Raw genomic sequence first — 19,993 nt, 5'->3', positions numbered from 1 at the left:
GGCACAAGACTGAGCATGGGCTCTCCATGTGGGCTGGGAAATAGAGGAAGGATTGTAACCACTGGAGAATCAGGTTTTTGAAGACTGTCCTTTAGAAACAGCATGCATGTGTTGGAGGGAAGTGCTGAACAGGTCTTGTGATGGCACATGATTGTCTTGGAGTGGCTGGGTGAGCCTGCAGAAGGTTGGGGGTCCACATGGTGTGGTATGAAATGCTCCTTGGAGTTCGAGAGAGTTGTGATGGGTACTGCTGTCCTGGATGCTGCCCTTCCTCATGTGCTGCTGGAGCCTGATGACTCTGGCAGCTTTTCCCTCCATATGTGCTAGTATATTTACATACACACACACATTTATAAGGCTCCCTCTGGAGCTCAGTCTCCTGTCTGAGGAGACAAGGTGCTCCCTTAAATCACTTGTTTCTCAGCTGGCCTAACCCTGCAGCCTGCTCAGTAGGGCCTGAGTTTCAGGAAGAGTGTGTGTATCTCAACTTTCTCTCCTTGGTGTCTTTCTCTCCTTTCCTAGGAAGAAACTGAAGTGAAAAAGAAGTGACTGAAAAAGAAATTAAGGAACGGTTTGAAGGAACAGGTTCATTTCTTAACAAGATCAAATTTGAATTAAATGGCTGATAAACAGATCAGGTAACTGTTTTGAAAATTTTTGAGTTTTTGGTTGTGCTTCAGATTTTTGTTTTAAAGTCTTTCAAACTTAATCCCTTTTGTGATACAGGAGGTTGGAAGAAATCACCTGATTATCTCTTCTGGCCTTAAACAGTTCTGATTCTTTCTCTGTTCCTTTCTTACCTGCTTTTTCTCAAACTTCTCCTGTTTTCTGTCTTTGCTATGTTGTCATATCTCTGCTTTCTGCAGTTCTTTTTTCTCACTGCCTTTTTCTTTTTACCCCTGTATGTCTGTTCCTTTTTGCTTCCTCTTTCAACGGTCAGCTTGACCTGCTGACTTCAGCTTGCTGACATGAAGGGAGCAAAGCCAGCTCCTTGACCAACATAGGATACAGTGCTTGTAATTACGAAGTCCACATAGATGCAGTCTTGTGCCCTTCTTCTAAAGCCAGTCAGCACTTGGCTGATCACAGGAATATGAAGTACCAACAAGAGTGACACTTAAGTGCACAGCAGGAATTTAAGAGCGTTAGTCCTGGCATATGCAAAAGCTAGATTTGAGTCCTTCCTGGAAATGAATGGGGATACATTTTCTGGAAAGATAGAGTTGTATCCTTAGCTTCTCAAGAACTGTGTCAGGTGGATCTGCACAGTCCTGCGCGTGGGTTTAACTTTCTGCTGCTTGTAAAGTTGCCCCAGATAAATGACTCCTATATGCTGTGGGATTCCTGTGGAGTTTTTTGTGGTCCTTTTCTAACATTTTCTTTTCCAGGTTACCAGCTCAAGACAGGAGGGGTGAGTGAGTGAATGAGACTTGGTGACAGAGAACCAGGACTTGGCAATGCCTGAATGCTGCAGACAAGAAGGCTGCCCATTCTTAGCATTTGTGGTGATTAGGATATCTTTCTCTGAGCCTACCTTCTGCAAATGAAAACAGTCCTGAGCTGCACTGATAACAAGACAGCATTGTGGACTGTTTATGTGCCTAGATCTGCCTGTCATCAGTTACCCAGTTTGGAGAGTGCTTGGCACTCTTTACACCCCTGAAGGGCACGCTGAGATTCACTTCCATGGAGCCTGACGGGTGTATGTCCCTGACAGTTTAAGTGGAGCAAAAGAACCAGATATCTGTGGCCATTTTAAGCTTAGGATTTTGAAGAAAGGGCAGATGCATCCTCCAAGATCTTCCCCAGCCCCTCTGACTGGAATAACTTTCCCTTCCCATGTTAAACTGAGCAAATGGCTTTATTTGTATGTTAGTCTGTGGTGTCCCCGTTTCACTGAGTGTTGCACACCTAGGTAGTGAGAGGCAGTAGCTGTGCAGAAGCAAAATAGGACAGAGAAACTAGGCACAGTGAATTCTCATCCCATGAGAGAGCAGGGAGCACTGAGGTGAAAAGTGGGATGACTTAGTCACAAGGCAAAAAGCTTTTGATTCAGATGTGGTGCCCTCTGTCTCAGGTTGTTCTCTGTGCTCCAAATCCCTCACCTCTCCTCCTTAGGTCATCTCTCCCCCATCTATGTAACCGCAAGTCTGCAGTGATCACAGGCAGCCAAGCCAATGAGATCTGTTTAAGCTTGGAGGATCTACCAAACCACTCTTCCCCTGTAGTGTGCATCTGCCATCCCTTAGCAAAACAAGATTGATACCAAAAGGCTAAAATCCACAGCAGTGGTTTGTGCCAAGGTGAGATCAAGGGCATTGCATTTCTGCAGTGGTGCACGTGGAACTTGATCTCAGCATCTCACCAGATACTGCTGCATAGTCTGTCTTTACCAGTCTCCCCCCACAGTGCACATGGGGGAACCTGGATGATTGGATTCAGGTGAGATGGGAGTGTTGAGCAAGGGTTTCTCACTCACAGAGTGAGAGGTTCTCTGCAGCCCATGTTGCCCAAATTTTTGGCTTGCCCAGGCATATCAGACTGTTCCCCTTTATTGCTGGCATCTGTGCTGAAATCTTTTGCACTTACAGTGCCAGCAGGCAAGATGTTTGCTACATGTCCCTGTCTCTCTCCCACTTGATATAAACCCTGTGATGATTTCAGTGTTGGAGCAGATTTCAAGAGGCAAGTGTCTGCCTGCCCTGGGTGTTTCAGGGACACTTAGAGAAGTGATGACAGTGTTGAGGCTAGAAAGGGGCAGTGGTTGTGCCTTGCAGTCTGTGACCTGCCAGCAGTGACTTTGGAGCTGAATTTGGGGAGGCTGATGTGATCCTGTCTTGAAAAACCCTCCTTCTCAGTGGTGCCTCCATCTTGACATGCTTTTGTCTGGTTTCTAACCTCCTCTTTCAGTGTGACTATGGTTTAAATAAGGAGAGAGAGATGATGCGAAGCTTACTGTTTGAAATTTTCCCATGTCCTGAGAACAAGTTGAGCATAGAAGTTTGCAGGCAAATCTATTCACTTCTCAAACTGTGGTGCAAAGGTCCGTGAGGCAACAGAGTTTTGAGCTGGTGAGATCTTGCATTCTGGCCCTTGAGTTGAGCTCATGCACTGATTTGGGCCTGCCTTCCTAACATGCTGCACTTGATTTGCCCTTGGTCAGCACAGTCTTGTTTGGGGATGTGGGCTGAGCTCAGGTCTGTCTGCCTGTCCTTTGCGCCTGTTCTTCCAGCTTTGCCAGCCCTGGGGCTGCGTGTGTGTGTTGTATCAGTGTGGCTGTTGAGGAGGGAGGAGCTCTGGCTGCAGGAGAGCAGAGGCTGAAAGGAGTTTCCGGGAGTGTCCAGGACATGCTTAGCACCTGTGGGCAAAAACTTCTAATTTTTTTCCACCCCTTTTTTAACTGCTTCCAACAGGGAGACCTCAAGTTGAAACTCTGAGTCTCCATATCCTGCCTTTCCCTGGAGCTGAGAGGCAGCTATTTCAGCATGGCCACTTGTTGATTCTCTCTGCAATTGCCCCTTGATGCACAGTGCTCTGCAATGCTGCTGGAGGAGAAGGTGTTTGCAGAACTTCACCCCACCATGCCATGGCGAGCCTCAGTGCTACTGCTTCTAGTGGATAATGTGGTCTCTGTTCCCATCCAGAGCATCATGTCACTGTCATGAAAGGCAGCGTGTCTGTTCCCTTTGTAGGAGGACTCAGCCTCACTGGCTCACTCAGCTGTAGTCTAGGACTGCTGTCAGCCATCAATTTAATATCTGACACATCCTGTGTCAGGGAGCCGTATCCTGGGCTATATTGGAGGGAGCTGACTCAAACAGGCTTCCTTTGTCTCTGTGTGTAGTGGTTTATTGAGCATATAAGTGCTGGACATTTTTCATAATTGAATTTGCAGGGAGCTCTTGTTTAGCTGATCTGGCTTTCACTCAGCACCACTTGCCAGAATTCCCAGTGTGGAGCACGAGGGTGAGCAGAAAAAGCCCTACACTTTGGAAGTACATGCTGCCAGCTAGGTTTTTATTTCTCTGAGAGGCATGAGCTCACATCTCTTTATCTGCGGCCCTGCAGGCTGCCAGTCCAGTGGTTTCGCTGAGCTATTGGTTTGTGTGTGTTCCCTTCGCCCCAGGCGGTGGCTCTGGAAACAGTTTCCTGGAGCTGCAGCCGTCTGCTCCTTGGCTGCCAGCTGGGCGCTTCTGCTGGGCTTGTTCCCACATGATGGTAGCAGCTGACGTGTCACGAACCTCTCATTAGATTCATATCTGATTGCGGTGCTGAAAAGCATTTGCCAGTAAACCTGCTGGCTTGGATGCTGTCAGGCCCTAAATGAAGTCTGTCCACGTTGTAGATGGACAGTGTCCAGCACTCTGTCTGTTCTCCTCTAGGGACAACAGAAACGCTCGGGTCCTGGGTAACAGGGTTTTTTCCTGCTCTTAGTGATGTGTGGCTTAGCTGTTTGGCTCCACTCATCAGCAGTTTGTCTTGATGCTATGAGCTGCTTTCCCCTCCTCCCTGGTGTGTACAGCAAGGGCCAAGTTTTGCCTTGAGGCAGAGCTGCCTTCATGCTGTGGGGAACAGCCTTGTTGCACAGTGATGTGTTAACTCTGTTCATGCAAAAGAGCTCCATTCATTCCTCTTTCCATCCTCTGACGTTATCCCAGTGCTAAGACATCTGTTTCTCTGCATCTCATTGCCTTACAGTTTACCTGCCAAGCTGATCAATGGAGGGATAGCTGGGCTGATTGGGGTCACCTGTGTATTTCCCATCGACTTGGCGAAAACTCGCCTGCAGAACCAGCAGAATGGCCAGCGGATGTACACCAGCATGTGAGTACCACCCGCATGGGCAGCATCCCCCAGGGTTTTTGGCAGGTAATCCTTCCACTTTCTTACCTCCTTCAGGTGAGTTCAGCATTTCTAGGAACTGGGCAGTCCCCAGGAAAGCCAGGGAACAATCTTGAACCAAGCTATACTAGAGCAGATAAAGCAAATAAAGCAGCTGTTCAGGCTCCTGAGCCCAGCAGGTGAGATGTCTGCACATCTGGTTGCATCCCTTGCTTGGGAGCAGTGTGTTTGCTGCTATCAGAACTCAGGACCAAAATGCAAGGAGCCCTGTTTGGTGCTCTGCTGGGCCACAATAAGGTGCATGAGGGTATTTCTGCCTCTCTTCTGTTTCCATGACACTCATATTGGAGGTTACTACCCCTTTCTTTGCTGTGTCAGTTTTGATAAGAGGAAGCAGTCACTCATTCCCTGGCTAGAGCACTACATGCAGACCTTTTGAAGGATCACAGGTTGACACATGCTGTAGTCACCCCAGCAGTCCGTCCTATGTCCAAAATAATCAAGTGGCAATAGGAAGGAAATGCTCTCTATGTTGATGGTTTTAGTCTCCAGGCTTCCTTGCTCTTGCTGATGACATGTAATTATGCATGAACTTAGGTTGTAGGCTCTGGCATACCGCAGCAGACTGGTGCTTCCCTCGACACTTACAATGCTCTCTGTTCCCTGTGTTGCTTGTGTGCCTAGGCATGCTGGCAGGACACAGCCTCTTGTCTTGCCTTGCCTCTCTATTTTGTTGTGTCCTGCTCCTGCCACTGCTGTGGATTGCTTCTTCCCCCGGAGGATCACTTCTCCCCCTGACCTGACAGATGACAGCAACAGGAGTTGCTGTTCCCTTGGGAATGCATGCTAGGATGCCTCATCTCTGCAAGAGAGCTCAATAGGAGAGAGGCTTTTAACCTTCAGCAGTCAAGTGCAGATCTGCTCCATAGCCAGGAGTTGTTGTGGGATGAGGTGCTGTTAAGGAATACACAGGATTTACCCTTTTTATTTGAGCTGGACCCTACTAGGGTCTGTGACAAAGCCTGAATGTGCATGAGTAATGCTGGAGGTGTTCCTCTGGCATTGGAAGTAACTATAGGGAAGGTGAGCTTGGGCTGGTGGAGATAAATGAAAGGGTCTTTTGGAGGTTGAGGGGACAGCAGGAACAAGGAAGTGATAGGGATAACATCCTCCAGATAACATCAGGCCATCCTGTGTCCTACCTAAGCAAACAAGGGAAAGCCACTAAGAGGATGCTGTTACCATGTCTTCAAAGACAACCTTATGTTAGCTAGGGATTTGAGAGGGCTTGTCTGAGGTCATCGGTTACAGAAGCTTAGTTTTTGGGAAATACTGCATGCCCATCAGTACCAGATCTCCAAGGTATCTGCTGAACACTCAGGAAGGCAGCAAGTCAATTTAAAAGTTTGGCTGTCTTGCTTCAAGATAGCATGCCTTGCTTCAGCTCAGCTTGAGAGACCTTTGGTGTTAGGGAAATGTTTCACTTGAGAAAGCCAAAGACACTTTGGGACATCGCTGAGGGCTGGAGAGATACGGGCTTTTGGGATGTGCTGCCCCAGGTATGTTATGTATGATTTTAGTTGGCTGTTGGCTCCCTTTTTCCAGGGTGAGAAAGGAGCTGGACCTGGCTCTGGCTCCATCTGCTGCAGCTTGAGGGGCTGGGAGTGATGTGCAAGCCTTATGGTGAGGCGGCAGGGCTTCATGAGCATGGTGGGGAGCAACTTTTCCTGCTCCCCTCTTTGCTGCAGCTTGTTCAAAGCAGCACCACTGGCTTGAGGAAAATGCCTTGCCTCCAGCATTGCGGTGGGATAGGAGAAAAATACCCAAGATTTCTGGGACTTGCAAATGTGTTGGGGGCACTGCTCCCAAGGAGATGGGTGTGTGCAAGCTGCAGGAGCTGAGGTGAGGTGTATGAAAGATGGGGTCCCAAAGGATGTGGGGAGTCCCAGCAGAGAGTTGAAACTCATTGCTGTGACTGGCAGCAATGCAAGATGGGCTCCTCACAAATAACGCGAGGTAGCCTAGAGCAGTCTTGTCCCAGGTCAGGCCATAAAGCCCTTGAGGAAACTCTGTATTTCCTTCTCTCTTACCTCAGCACTACTACAGAGTGGAGACGAAGTTTACTCCTTGTGTTGCCAGATCCCTTAGAAATGTGTTCTTGTTTTCATCAGTTACACTTCCCTTATTACTAAGAGCCTTTTGTTCCTTTATTATGTACACATGCATGCATGTGCACCTCTCCCTTCCCCTATGGCCATGGAAGTGCCAGTCCCTTCCCAAAGACCCCAGTGCCCAGGCTTCAGGCAGCCATGGTCCAGAGTGGAAACTGCCAGGGGATCTGTGCGCTGCCTTCCTGAACTGCACATCTGGATTCGTTAGGTGTGTGTCTATGCCTTTCAAAGGCTTTGAGCCATTCTGGCACTCTGTACAGTTTTCCCATTTGCAGTAAACATAGTTGAAACAAAGAAGGCAACACTTTTCCCCTTGGAGTGGACCTTTGTGGCTCCCTGACACGCTCTCCCCAGGGCAGGAGCCTGAGTGCTCCCTGCCTGCTGTGGGACCCGATGTGTTAAAAGTGTGTGCTTTAAGCTGTGTGGGAGGTCACAGATGACTGAGTGTTCAGGTCATCTAGTGTTTGTATGCCTTGTGTCAAATTTCATGCAATAAGTCAAGCAAGTCAGTACTGGGGGTTTTGACCCCGCTTATTTCCCTTCCAGATCTGGATTTAAAAACATGTGCCTGGGGATCTGCTTGTTAGAGCATCTCATGTACATTTGCCACAGAGGAGCCTGGATAAACAGCCCTTGCAGTGACACTTCTCCCTTTTGTGTTTCCAGAAAGCAGACAGCATGTGCGGGGTGAGCTGGGGGTTTCAAAGCCCCTGTGAATTAGGGACTGAAATTGAACTCAGTTCTGAACAATGGCACATTCAGTGGCTGACGCAGTTCCCTTCTCAGCTCAGGATTTTGCTGACAGATTGTAAATGAAAACCACTGCAAAAGATTTGATTTGTTTTTCTCTGTTCTGACCCACCTTTGAGCTTTTGTGGCTTATCTCTCTGTGTTCGCAGGTCTGACTGCCTCATTAAAACAATTCGGTCAGAAGGCTACTTTGGCATGTACAGAGGTAAGTAAAGCTGAGTCAAGCGCGACGCAGCTTTTACACTGGAAGCACTGGTGCATAAGTGGGAGGAAAATCCCATGTTCTCTGGCTTATAAATTGATAACCTAGCAATATCTTAAGAAGTTAAAAGGTGCGGCTGTTTCTGAAAATAAATTCCTCCACGTCAGATGTCTGCTCAGCTCTCCACCATTGAGGGCGTGAGTCATCCCTGTGGCTGTTTTGGTGTTAAACTTCACCGTTTACTGGAGTTCGTCTTTACTAGGAGTTTAAGTGAAGCTGCTGGACTTGGTTTCAGGACTTTATGTGTACATTTCTCAGCTTGGGCATGGTAACTTTCATCAGAGGGGCAGTAGAAAACCTCTTGAAGTGCCTTATTTGTGGTTGATGATTGAATTTATGTCAAAGCCCGTCACCAATGTGGTCAGGCCTGCTGTCCCATCTAAATGGTAGCTTGTCTCCAAAACTAGCTGTCTCTGAAACATACCCGAGTTCAAATATTAAGACAAGATGCAATTAAAAAAAAATAACCTGCCCCCAGAAGAAACTTAGGATGGTAAGACAGTCAGAGGTTGGCTCATGGTGGAGGTTCAGCTGTTTGGCCGTTGTGCGCTAACCTGCTAGAAGTCTCAATGAAGTCGCACAAATATGGATCATTCTTTTCAGTTGCCAGTTTGTGCAGCTCCAACAGTGGCTGGTTCACGTTCTTCTCCATGTTCTGTTGCAGCAGTGACTTCCTCAGTTGTCACTGTACCTTTTCTAGTTTAAAAACTTCCAAGGATTTTGTGTTTAAAGATTTTGAAGAGAGAGGAATAGCAGGCCAAATTCTGACTTAACTCACAGCAGAAGAAAATGTGGAATGCCTTCCTGGCTTTCAGGACAGTCCAACTGGCTTAGTTGACACTGAACTCCAGTTCATTTTATATACTGGTATTCAACTGCCTGAATATGCAGTTTTTATCTGAGGCATTCAGACAGCATTCTTTGTGGCACTCATTCACTGATAAAGCCTGATTAAAGTACTGCTTTAAGTGAATCCTCGCTCTTTGTTTTTTCAAGCAGGAGTCCGGAGATGCTGGCACCTTGCTTTTGGCAGCAGTAGCATCTCTTGCTGCTTCTTCCGTACCCCCTAAGGAAACACAGAGGCTGCAGCCAGCCGTCGTGGGAGGAGGCACTGGCTGTTGAGGCAGTGTCTCTTGCCCTACTTGCTGGTGGGCGTTCCAGGGGAGTGCGGTGGATGCCGGGGGTGGATTGGCTGCTTTGCGCCAGCTCCCAGGAAAGGGAGCAAGCAACAGGACAAATAACCCTGAGGAACCCTGGCAAGCTCCATCTTCAATGCTAGCAGTGATGTGTTTCCCCTTGATTTTTCCCAAGAGCTGGCTGCTTCTGTGTGCCTAGCCAGGAATGGAGCCTGCATTAGCTTTGTCTGTAACTATGCAGTGGCAGGCTGATTGCTGGGGAGCAGAAGGAAGAAGCTGCTCCTGGAAAGTTACAGGGGAGACTCTAGGACCTGTCAGGGCTTTTGGGAGAGACAGCTCAGTCCTGTGAGGCTTAGGATGGTAGAGAGGATGTGTATCTCCATGCCGCTTTTCACTCTCAAGCAGAAATCTCGAAAGGTGTAGAGGGTTTTGCATAGTTTTTGCTTTTCCCAGCCATAGCGAGTCTGGTCAGCTTGGTCCATGTCCCACTAACTTTGTACCCACTATATTCAGGGAACTGATAGTGGCTTGAATTTACTTGTCACCTCTGGCTATTAAATGAGAAACTGGGTTTGGAGAGGGCTTTTGTGAATAGCTCCAGCTCCTTCTAGAAATTTGTAGATATTTCAGCATGGCTGGAGTGCAAAAGTGAGTCCTCCAAGTCCTGGTTTCTGTGCCTCAGTTCTGTGAGCTGACATTAGCAGCCCCTCCCTCTCAGGGAAAGGATGAGCGGGTAAAATACATCACAAGATTCGTGAAGAACGTGAGTACTTTTCTGGGAAGAAGGTAAAGAGATGGCTCAGCCTTGCAGACAGGAGAAGATGGAAATCAGATGGTGGGATTGGTTCCTGCTCCCTCCATCTGTCCCAGTTCCCCAGCAGAAGCTGCTGTATGACTCACAAGCTCTTTATTTTCAGCCTTTAAGGTGAAATTTGGAGGATTATGTGTTAATATGCTGAAGTGGCAGCTGCTGTGCCCCATGGAGGAGCCAGAATCACGTCAATTGTCCCTGCAGGGCACTTTGCTTCTGTTGGAGAACAGAAAGGTTCTGTTTGGGTGTAGCCATTCCTACTGTGTCACTTCAGGTTTCCTTAATGTGTGAATCATAGCTCCTCAGTGCAGACAGGAGAGAGGCTTGAGCTTGTAAGGTGCATTTCTACAAATCATCTCTTAAAGGGGTGCATGTGGGCAGTCCTTGTTCTGTATGAGTAGCCCATAGTGAATTGTGTGATGTACAAGGCAATCCCAACATTTCCTTGGAGTTCTTCCCCAAAAGTTACAGGGATTCTTGGGTTTGTTTGAGGGAGGAAGAACAGGAGGTTATTTTCTCATGTTTTTTTTCTGTAAGATCTATGTAGCAGTAGTGCCTCAAAGCTGGGTAATGCTGTCTAGCCCTGTCTGTGCTCAAGGGATGACAGTGTGCTACTTTCAGACATGATGTCAAGTGAATGAATCCATGGTACCTGTAGGCTCCTGGAGCATCTGGACACCAGTGGAAGGGGACCTTGGAGAGGTGCTCTCTCTGTTCCCTGCTACAGTCTATCCAGAAGCGACCTGTACATCGCAGCATGTGTACTGGGAAGTTCCAGTGCTGTTTACAGACCAGCCATTTGGCCAAGCTGGTGGGAGCCAAAGGCCTAGATCAGGCTGGGGAAATGCCCTTTGCTATTGATGATGTTTGGACGGTAGCTGCAGTTTAGCTGCAGTAGTGTGTCAGTATTCCCTGGGCTCTGCTGATAGTACCTCCCACATGCACCAATGCTGCACTGGGGGTGACTCAATCCTCCTGTTATGTCCTGCATGCTGGTGGTGTATAAGGGCTTCTGTAATAAGTGTGTTTTAATAACAAAACCCAAGGCTTGGTGACAAGAGGGTGCTTACAAGTTCAGTTGGCAAACAACTGGTTTTGTCTCTACTGGATTTTGTTCTTTGTAGTGCTTCCTTACTTCTTTTCAAAATTCTATTTTTAATGATTGCAATTTATTTTTGCATTCTGTTTGTCTGTCATTGCTTCTGGTACATGTAGCACTGCCTGTAGGCCAATGTTAGGATTAATCTAGGAAATAGAGTCATTGGCATAGAGTATTGGCATAGCTAGAATTGAAGATTTTGTAAAAAAGTAGAAAACACTGTGAAAAGCAGACAGCCAGCAGCTGAAGTATCTGATTTCTCCTACTGCAGTGGATTGAAGCTGTTACAGATTACTGAGGACAGGGATTATACATTCTCTGCTAAGCAGCTTTGCTGAAAATATCAAAGATGTAGGAGAAAACCCGGGTTCATTAACTTTTCTCTGTATATTTTGTGGTTTTACCCTTTACTTTATTGGCAGTTGAAGGAGGAATTGCTGTGAAAGCCTCTTGGTTCCTGGAGGAGGTCAGCACATGGAAGCGTACTTCTTGCTTATCTTTCTTACTTGATGGTTTGGAGTTTGTTTCCTTTCTTTCAATATATTCTTTGCACTGGTGTTAGAGTAGCAGGTTTATTCTTTTTTTCTTTCTCTTCTTGTTTTTCCAAGGAAATGGTTATTCATGCTGCATGTCAGTAATGTACAAGTGTTTTACTTTCCAGCTGTTAGGAGTGGGGTTGAGGCTGTCTTCAACTTGGCATTCAAGAAAACACTTCATGGGTAGCCACTTCCACTTAAAAATAAGGCTGTGTGGATTTGCTTTGTAGATCCTGATATGACTGACATTAAATGGTAGAGGTAGAGCATGAGAGTCATGGCCACGTGACTTCCCCTGCCATGGCTCTTGCATGTGATGAGGACATGATGTGTAGGAAGCACATCAAGCTGAAGAAGAGCAATTACTGGTACACTTAGAAGTTTGCAAAAACCCAAGAGTATGAGAATGCTGCCCTTCTGCCTGGCTAGTTAATTTGGCTTCTGCAAAAGATGAAGGCATTTGTTGGATGTCATGGCCAGTGTGGAATGAATGCATTGGCTTAGCTTGCTGCTTGCAGTTCAGCATTACTCTGTATTTTCTGAAAAATCTGAACATGGCAGTTGGAAGGAGGGAAAATGTGTTGGGCTGCCCAGCCCTGCTCAGCAAAGGCTGTCTGTTTTCTTGCTGTGATTTCCCACATAATGGACATGTGTCCTCTGAGCAGAGGATGTGGAACCAAGGATTCCTGTGTCCTGGTCCCAGAAGTCCTAGTTACGACTTTGCTTCCTAATCTGAGGAAAGTCCCCCTAAACCTATGTCTTTCTATGTTTAATTTAGGAATTCTTTAATAATTTTTGGAGGGAGTGGAGTCCATCCTGATGAACAGAGGACTGAGTTGCCTCTCTAGCTGTGTTGAGCACTTACAGATCCTGTCAACTTGTGTTCAAACCTGAAAATGAACCCTGCCACATCTTCAGAGCGTAGCGTGAGTGCAGGCTTTTATGTCTGCTTCTCTTTGGAAAACTGAGCTTTGGGACAAGTTGTTTAATCTCTACAGCAAGCATAAATGCAAAAGGTATACCCTAGTATTTGTGTTGTCCTTGCAAGCCATTAGCAAGTCTCAAGCGAAGCTCCTCTGGAGGGCCTGGGGCTCACTAGGCTTCAGTGCAGGTAGGAAGAGCTTGCAGTCATCTACTGGAGGACTTTCTTAGCCGTAAGATTGAAAGGGAAGAGAATATTCTAGAGCATTAATGGTGCAAACCCCGTATACTCAGAAGGGACTAACCCTCCCCTCACTCCATTTCCCCCAGGACAGCTTGAAAGCTGCCTCCAGGCTGCTGTGTTGCACCAATGCTGTTGTCCATGGCCCACAGCAGCTGGCTGGGCCACTCAGACCTTTCATTGTGGCAGGCGCAATACAAGGATTTACTATTTGCTCCTGACAAAAGGGCACTCCAGCGGGTGGTGGGGCAGTCAAGGCTTGTTTACACCTCAGATCCCCCAGCAAGCCTTGCCACGGTGCTCAGAGAGGAATTTCTGCATCCTGCAGCTTGTGGTGGACAAAAAGCCACTTCAACGGTGGCTGTTCTGAGAGTGACATCCAGTGGTGACACACAAGTGAAGCCACTTAACTCCCAGGGTTGGTCTAGAGCTGGCTGACTTCTGTGCAGATGAGCCAGTTGATTTCAACCAGCCTCCAGGTCTTTAAATGGCTCTGCCTTTTCTGGGCTGCCTGATAAGCAAGCTGCTCTGCTTTTGGTGGTGGTGGGGAAGGGGTACTAGCAAGAAGGTGGGCAGGGGACTTCTGCTTCTCAGCATCACAAAATATTTGCAGAGGAGTTGGGACTGGTTATTAATCCAACTTGTACTCCTATCTCGAAGGTCTGATCTGCATCCTGGATTCATAGGAGTGCATCCTCGGGTGAGAGAAAAGGATGTATGTATGCATGGTGGGAGGTAGTAGTGAAGCTAAAGAAATTACAAAAAACATTGCAAATGGTGTAGAAACACATCAGGGGATGTTTTAAAAATCCCACGATGTTGGGAGGAAGAAATCCTATTAATTTCCAGTGGTGTTTCAAGTTTCTAAACCCTTTTTTTGCACTGGGAGGTCTCCTTCATCAGTCCTTGGTTTTGAGCAGGAGTTATAACACATTCCTGAAAGATACAGTTAACAGTTCTTTTATTCTTATTCTGCAATGGCCTTTTCATCTTTTCCTTGTTCAGGGGCTGCAGTGAACCTGACTCTAGTGACACCAGAAAAGGCTATCAAACTGGCAGCCAATGACTTCTTCCGGCATCACCTCTCCAAAGATGGGTGAGTAGGGGGTGCAGACCTTTTGTGTTCAGCTTAAAAGACACCAGCTCTTGGGCTGAGTCTGGTGAGATGTCAGAGCAAAGGTGGAATGGGGTGATGTAATGACTGAAATACAAGTTTACCTTGAACAGCTCAACAGTGATTACATGTGAGCTAAGGATGTAATGTCTAAAATGGGAAGTAAAAAGGACTCCACAGCATGACTGCTTTTATTCAAGCTTCTAAAAATAGTCCGAGATCTAGGTTAGCAGGTTAGCCAAGGTTAGCAGATCCAGAATTTGCAGGCGGAACCAAATGCCACTGATCACTGCTCAAACAGCTGCTGGGAAGACCCTTGTTCTCAGCATCCTATTGGATGCTGTTATGCTCTTTCTGGCTTGAACACATGGCAAGTCAAGTTCTGTAGCCCCCAAACTTAGCATCCCTCTTGTCCTTTTGTAGCTTGAAAATAGTTTTAAACAGGTGATGAATCTGAATTGACAAAAGGCACTTGCAGTCTTGCCTAGCAGCTGCCCTGCAAATAAATGCTGAAGAAATAAAATTATCTGTTTAGCTTGCAAGTGGGGGTTGGTACATGTGAATTAAATGTAAGTAAAGACACTAGCTGATCAGCTGAGAGGGGCTGGACCCTGAATATTTAATGCTGTTTTCACCAGCACTTGCAATTCAGAGAACACTTGTGTCTCCCTTCAGACTGAGACCTTTCTCCAGAGACAGCCAGTGAAGGTCACTGTCCCCACTCCTCAATGACAATAGTTAGAAAACAGCCTGCTTGCGATATGATCCTGACTTATCTCCTCAGCAGTGATGTGATGTGGTGGAGGCTCACTGAAAATGCAAAGCTCTGCCATGATTACTTGGTTTAACAACTTCCCATAAAGTACCACATCAGTCTCGGCTGCTGCAGATCCGCAGCTCAACAACTTCAGTGGAGATTGTGGACTGACACAGGTTGAGGATCTAATTTTTTTTGTGTACCTAATTTTTTTGTTCTGGAGTCTTTTAAAGTAAGCAACAGACATATGCCTGTGTGACTCATCGGCTCACAGCTGTTCGTGATTTTCTGTCTCTTCAAATAGTGCTCAGACAGTGGGAGGTAATCATGTCCTCCTTGCTTCTGCCAAGCAGTGGGTCTGATCCCTGCAGCAGACAACACAGCAGGTCGTGGCGTACTGCAGTAGACAGGAGCACAGCTAGCTCTTTGCCACCACCTACAAAGTGAGGGCTTAGTAGGTCATACAGGGAAGACCAAGCTGCCAAGCTGCCGTGCCTTGTACCATCACTGAGAAAGTGGCCCATGGAAGAAATCACACCAGCGTTGCAACATATTTAATGTTCTGTGAGAGTAATCGCTGCCGTGATGTTCAAGCTGTTAAAACATGATATACCTGTCAGTAGATGTCCTGCACCAGGACAAATGCGTGTATCTGCCTCTAACTGCTGAGGCAGGCTTTGATCAGGTATTTGGGTAAGTGGGATGCAGCTATTTCCATGAGCAGCTGAGGTTGTCACCCAGACCTCTTCCAGCTTGACTTCTGGGTTCTGCCTGATCCATACATGATGTGCATGATATGCTGTGCTTGATTCAGAATAAAGGAGCTAGAGAGTTTTGCCAAAAGAAGACAGCCTGTTGTCCTAAAACATGTGCACTGATGGGACTGATACTACAATCACCTGGAGCAGGAGTGTGATACCACTCAGGTAGTGGGGAACCTTTATGTCTTGACACAAAACATTTTTAATTCCCTTAGAGAAAGTTTGGGCCACAGTTAGGTGACAAGAGCTTGGCAGCATGTGGAATCAGGATCACTTAACTCATTTGACCACCATGGGGTCCTGGATTAATGAAATCTGGTTAGCTCTGCTCATAAGCATTAGCCAGCATGAGCTGGACAGAGAGGCAGAGCCTTAGTACTGCTGTGATAGATGGTTTAAGTTGTTTCTAACTAGAAATGTCACTCCAAGATAGATGAGAGAGAAAATTACTTGCAGGTTGGCTGTGGCTGGTATAGGCTGGGAACCTGGGATCTAGCTGAAAGGTCTGGTGCATGCTGTGACCTGGCCTAGTACATGGGGATCAGGGGGTGATGGAAAAGGCCATGATATTACCAGTGAGGATAAGGGCCCTTAGAAACTGCAGGGCAGCTGCTTATTGTGGGATACTTTTCCTTCATGCTAGGGAAATCCGAGGCCTGAGAATGGAATATGTAACCTGCCAGAGGGGTTGTACCTGGCTGTGCTGCAGTCATTGCATGCTACCTTGCCTTTGGCAGTTCACAGGATCTTTTCCCACATGTAGCAAGCGTGGCAAATAGGAGTGATGGTGAGGAGCCGTTTCATTGACTCACAAAGCTGTGTGTCCCCCAAGGGTTTGCCTTGATCTTGCTCCCTCTTTCCAACCCATTTGCAGTCTGCAGATTTCTCACTTGAGATGCTTCCGTGCCCTCCTCTCCAGTTGTCTTTGTAAAACAGGATTAGCAGTGCTGGAATCCAAACACCTGTCCTACCCAGGGCAAACAAGGTACATAACTGCTAGCAATTGCAAGGATGGGCCACCTATTTCACAACTCCAGTCAAAGCCTAGGTATGAACAAAAAAAATAGCCCAGGGTTAGAAAGGTAAAGATTGAAGCTGCCTGGAATGTCAGTGTGGTTTCATTTCTGGATATGTAAATTGCAACAGTCAAGGTGTTACATGGTGTAAAGTGCAGCTGAGCGAGTCAGGCTCAATGTAAGGCTGGGGATTGGTTTTTCATGATGAGCCACCAAGATCTTCATTCAGCTCCACTAAAGTCCTTCTTTGTACAAGCCAGACTATCCGCTATGAATTCATAGTATGCTGTGCTCTTACACCAGCATCCCAAAGGAATCTCTCGTGCTATTCTGACTCAGAGCTGCAAGTCTTCTAGACCTGTTTGACATTTAATGCCTTTGTTGCTAAGTTTCTAGCACTCGTCTTTCTTGAAATGTGTTGTGTGAACTGGAGATCCTTGTGTAATAAAATGTGCATGTTCTATCAGTATTTACTGATTAAAATATGCTGAGTGTGTCCTCTATGTGCAAGTGGAAGAAGTGTGTGTGGACCAGTGAGAGTGTGGCAAATCTAGCATGACCCAAAATAGCCTAAAGTTGCACAACTTTTAGTGTGCATTAATTATTTTTTATCCTTTGAAAAACTTAGTGTTGACATGAACTTGCTTTTCAACTGTGTCATGGTTTAACCCCAGCCATCAACTAGGACATGCAGCTGCTTGCTCGCAGACCCTGCTCAGCCCCTCGCTGCCAAGTGGGATTGGGGAGAGGATTGGAAAGGGAAAAAAAAAAACCTCATGGGTTGAGATAAAAACAGTTTAATAGGACAGCAAACAAAGAGAAAATGATAATAATAATAGAATATACAAAACAAGCGTGTGCAATTCAGTTGCTCACTGCCTGCAACACCAATAGCCCATACGTTCCTGAGCAGCAGTATTTTCCCCCCCAGCCAACTCCAGTTTATATACCGAGTATGACATCATATGGTATGGAATATCCCCTTGGCTGGCTTCAATCAATGCTCCCTCTCAGCTTCCTGTGCACCTGGTAGAGCATGCGAAGCCAACATTCTTCTGGTACTAAATACAAAGCACAGCTACTAGAAAGAAAATTCACTCTATCTGGGCCCAAACCTGGACAAACTGCTAGGAAAAAAAGTGGCTGTGCTCTTGGATGTTGCTGGAGATAGCATACCAGGGCAGCAGGACCTCATGGGACCTCATGCTCTTGTTGGTGCACCCATATCCTTGGGCCTGAAGATGTCTATTCCTGCAGCCTTGTCCACCCTGGGACTAGCTCAGGGGGGCACTCCTGCCCCTATGATGATTTTCCTATCATTTTGGTGCAGGAAGGATGTGTGCTCACAGACTAGGGGACTTGATTTCTGCTTCTTTGCCTGTTTCGATTTTGATGTTGAGACTGATATGAGGGCCTACTGCTACAACTTCTTGTTTCATGAGGAAACAAAACTGCGTTGGTCTTCCCAAGCTGTCCTGGGCATTTACCAACAAGGGGGGCCTGTGTGAGTTGCATGAGTGCTGGAAACCCCCTTAGTATGCCATGGAGGAAAGGAGGAAAACAAAGATACTGAAAAACCTGAAGAGCACCCTATGTTCCTCCTTGAGAAAGGCAATAAGAGTCAAACATTGTCCTGTGATGATTTTGGCCTGAGGGCCTCTGCGGTTCCCAGGAGAAGAGGTGACCAACAGAAGAGTCTTCAGGCAGGTCCTTGTTCCTGTGGCACTCTGTGCTGGCTGGACCACATGGCTGGGAAGGCAGGACGCGAGAGAGAGGGGAAAATTCCAGCCTTCAGGCTGCTGGAAACTGATGGGATTTTTTTTTTTCTCTGGATTTCTGAAGCTGGATGTGTTGCGAGACCCGTAATCTCAGAGCTGCTGTTAAAATAGCAGCAGCTTCATTGTCCAGAACAGATAATGTGAGAAGAGGAGTTACTAGGGCTAAGTGAAGCACTTGGGTATGAAAGCAACCTAAATCAGTAGTATACCAGCATGCATTTAAAGTACATTGTTAATTTTGAGGTGCTCAGTGTATGAGGCCTCTTTGATAGATGTGTTGCCTACTTTTTATGTCCTCTTTTAATTTGGATGTTAAACACTTCATAAAAACCAGTCCCTTTAAAGTGTCTTGCAGGGTTTCATGTTTATCTCCAAAGTGCTGAGCACCAGACAGCTGTTGTGTTTGGCATATGTTTGCCAGGTTCCATTGTTTATTTTTCAGGTTCTTGGTTAAATACTTTGCCTTGGCTGTGGTGGAAGGTGTCTCATGGCTTCTTATAAAAGCAATTCCTTGCTCATAAAAACTCTGCAGTGTCCCTAGATGATTATCCTGCTGCTCTTCTCAAGGGAGTGTTATTCCCGTACATCTTCTGTCCTCTTTTTAGTCTTGACCTTCATTTTGTTTGCTGTTCTGGAGCAAAGACTGGCAATCTGCTGACTTAGAAGCTCAGATTCCTAGGAAGACCAGCAAGATTGCATTGACTGTGTCCTTGCTGATGTCAGCAAATGTTCTTCCTTTCTGCTTCCTCCTTACTTGTATTAGGTTGGTGCAGAAGTAATTGCAGTTTCAGACTGTGAATTTTAAATCATTATAACTAAGCTCAAACACATCTTTATTAGTCAAATTAGGAACCATTACAATCAACATATTTTTGCCAACAATAAATAAGTTTGTTTATTCCTGTAGCATAAAAATCTGTGCTTCGGGATTTGACGAACTCTTAGAAAGCATTTTCTTCATCCTGCTGGTTGTGGAAGCATTTTCCCTGCAAAAAGTTGTCAAGATGCTTGAAGAAGTGGTAGTCGGTTAGCAAGAGGTCAGGTGAATACGGCAGATGAGGCAAAACTTCGTAGCCAAATTTGTTCAACTTTTGAAGCGTTGGTTGTGCAACATGCGGTCGGGTGTTGTTGTGGAGAAGAGTTGGGCCCTTTCTGTTGACGAATGCTGGATGCAGGCATTGCAGTTTTTGCTGTATCTCGTTGATTTGCTGGGCAGACTTCTCAGATGTAATGGTTTTGCCGGAATTCAGAAAGGCGGAGTGGATCAGACCACCAAAACAGTGACCATAACCTTTTTTTGGTGCAAGTTTGGCTTTGGGAAGTGCTTTGGAGGTTCTTCTCAGTACAGCCACTGAGCTGCTCCTTGCTGGTTGTCGTATACAATCCACTTCTCATTGCACATCACAATCTGATCGAGAAATGGTTTGCTGTTGTTGCATAGAAGAGAAGACGACACTTTAAAATGGTGGTTTCTTTGATTTTCAGTCAGCTCCGGAGGCACCCACTTGTTGAGCTTTTTCACCTTTCCAATTTGCTTCAACTGCCAAACGACCATAGAATGGTTGATGTTGAGTTCTTTGGCAACTTCTTGTGTAGTTGTAAGAGGATCAGCTTCGATGGTTGCTCTCAACTGGTTGCTGTGAACTTGCGATGGCCACCACTACACTCCTCATCTCAAGGCTCTTGTCTCCTTTGTGAAATTTCTTGAACCACCACTGACTGTACGTTCACCAGCAGTTCCTGGGCCAAATGCGTTGCTGATGTTGCAAGTGGTCTCCACTGCTTTACGAACTCTAAT

General features: G+C 46.5%; 1 protein-coding gene across 3 annotated transcripts in view; it reads left to right on the top strand.

Moving 5' to 3' along the window:
* The window catches only part of SLC25A22 (solute carrier family 25 member 22), a 56,204-nt gene that overhangs the window by 24,720 nt on the left and 11,491 nt on the right, over positions 1 to 19,993 (top strand). The window contains exons 2-5 of one of the 3 annotated variants that reach the window (XM_065635696.1): positions 523 to 638; positions 4,699 to 4,824; positions 7,913 to 7,968; positions 13,775 to 13,865. In XM_065635696.1, the coding sequence (XP_065491768.1) occupies positions 619 to 638; positions 4,699 to 4,824; positions 7,913 to 7,968; positions 13,775 to 13,865 (293 nt within the window). In that variant the 5' untranslated portion in view covers positions 523 to 618. Of the gene's footprint in view, positions 1 to 522; positions 639 to 4,698; positions 4,825 to 7,690; positions 7,701 to 7,912; positions 7,969 to 13,774; positions 13,866 to 19,993 lie in introns of those variants that run through there. The other 2 variants (XM_065635697.1, XM_065635698.1) reach the window with 2 other exon arrangements.

The sequence above is a fragment of the Caloenas nicobarica genome, chromosome 5 (genome assembly GCF_036013445.1).
Source record: "Caloenas nicobarica isolate bCalNic1 chromosome 5, bCalNic1.hap1, whole genome shotgun sequence".
NCBI lineage: Eukaryota > Metazoa > Chordata > Aves > Columbiformes > Columbidae > Caloenas > Caloenas nicobarica.
This window is presented reverse-complemented; position numbering and strand designations above follow the sequence as displayed.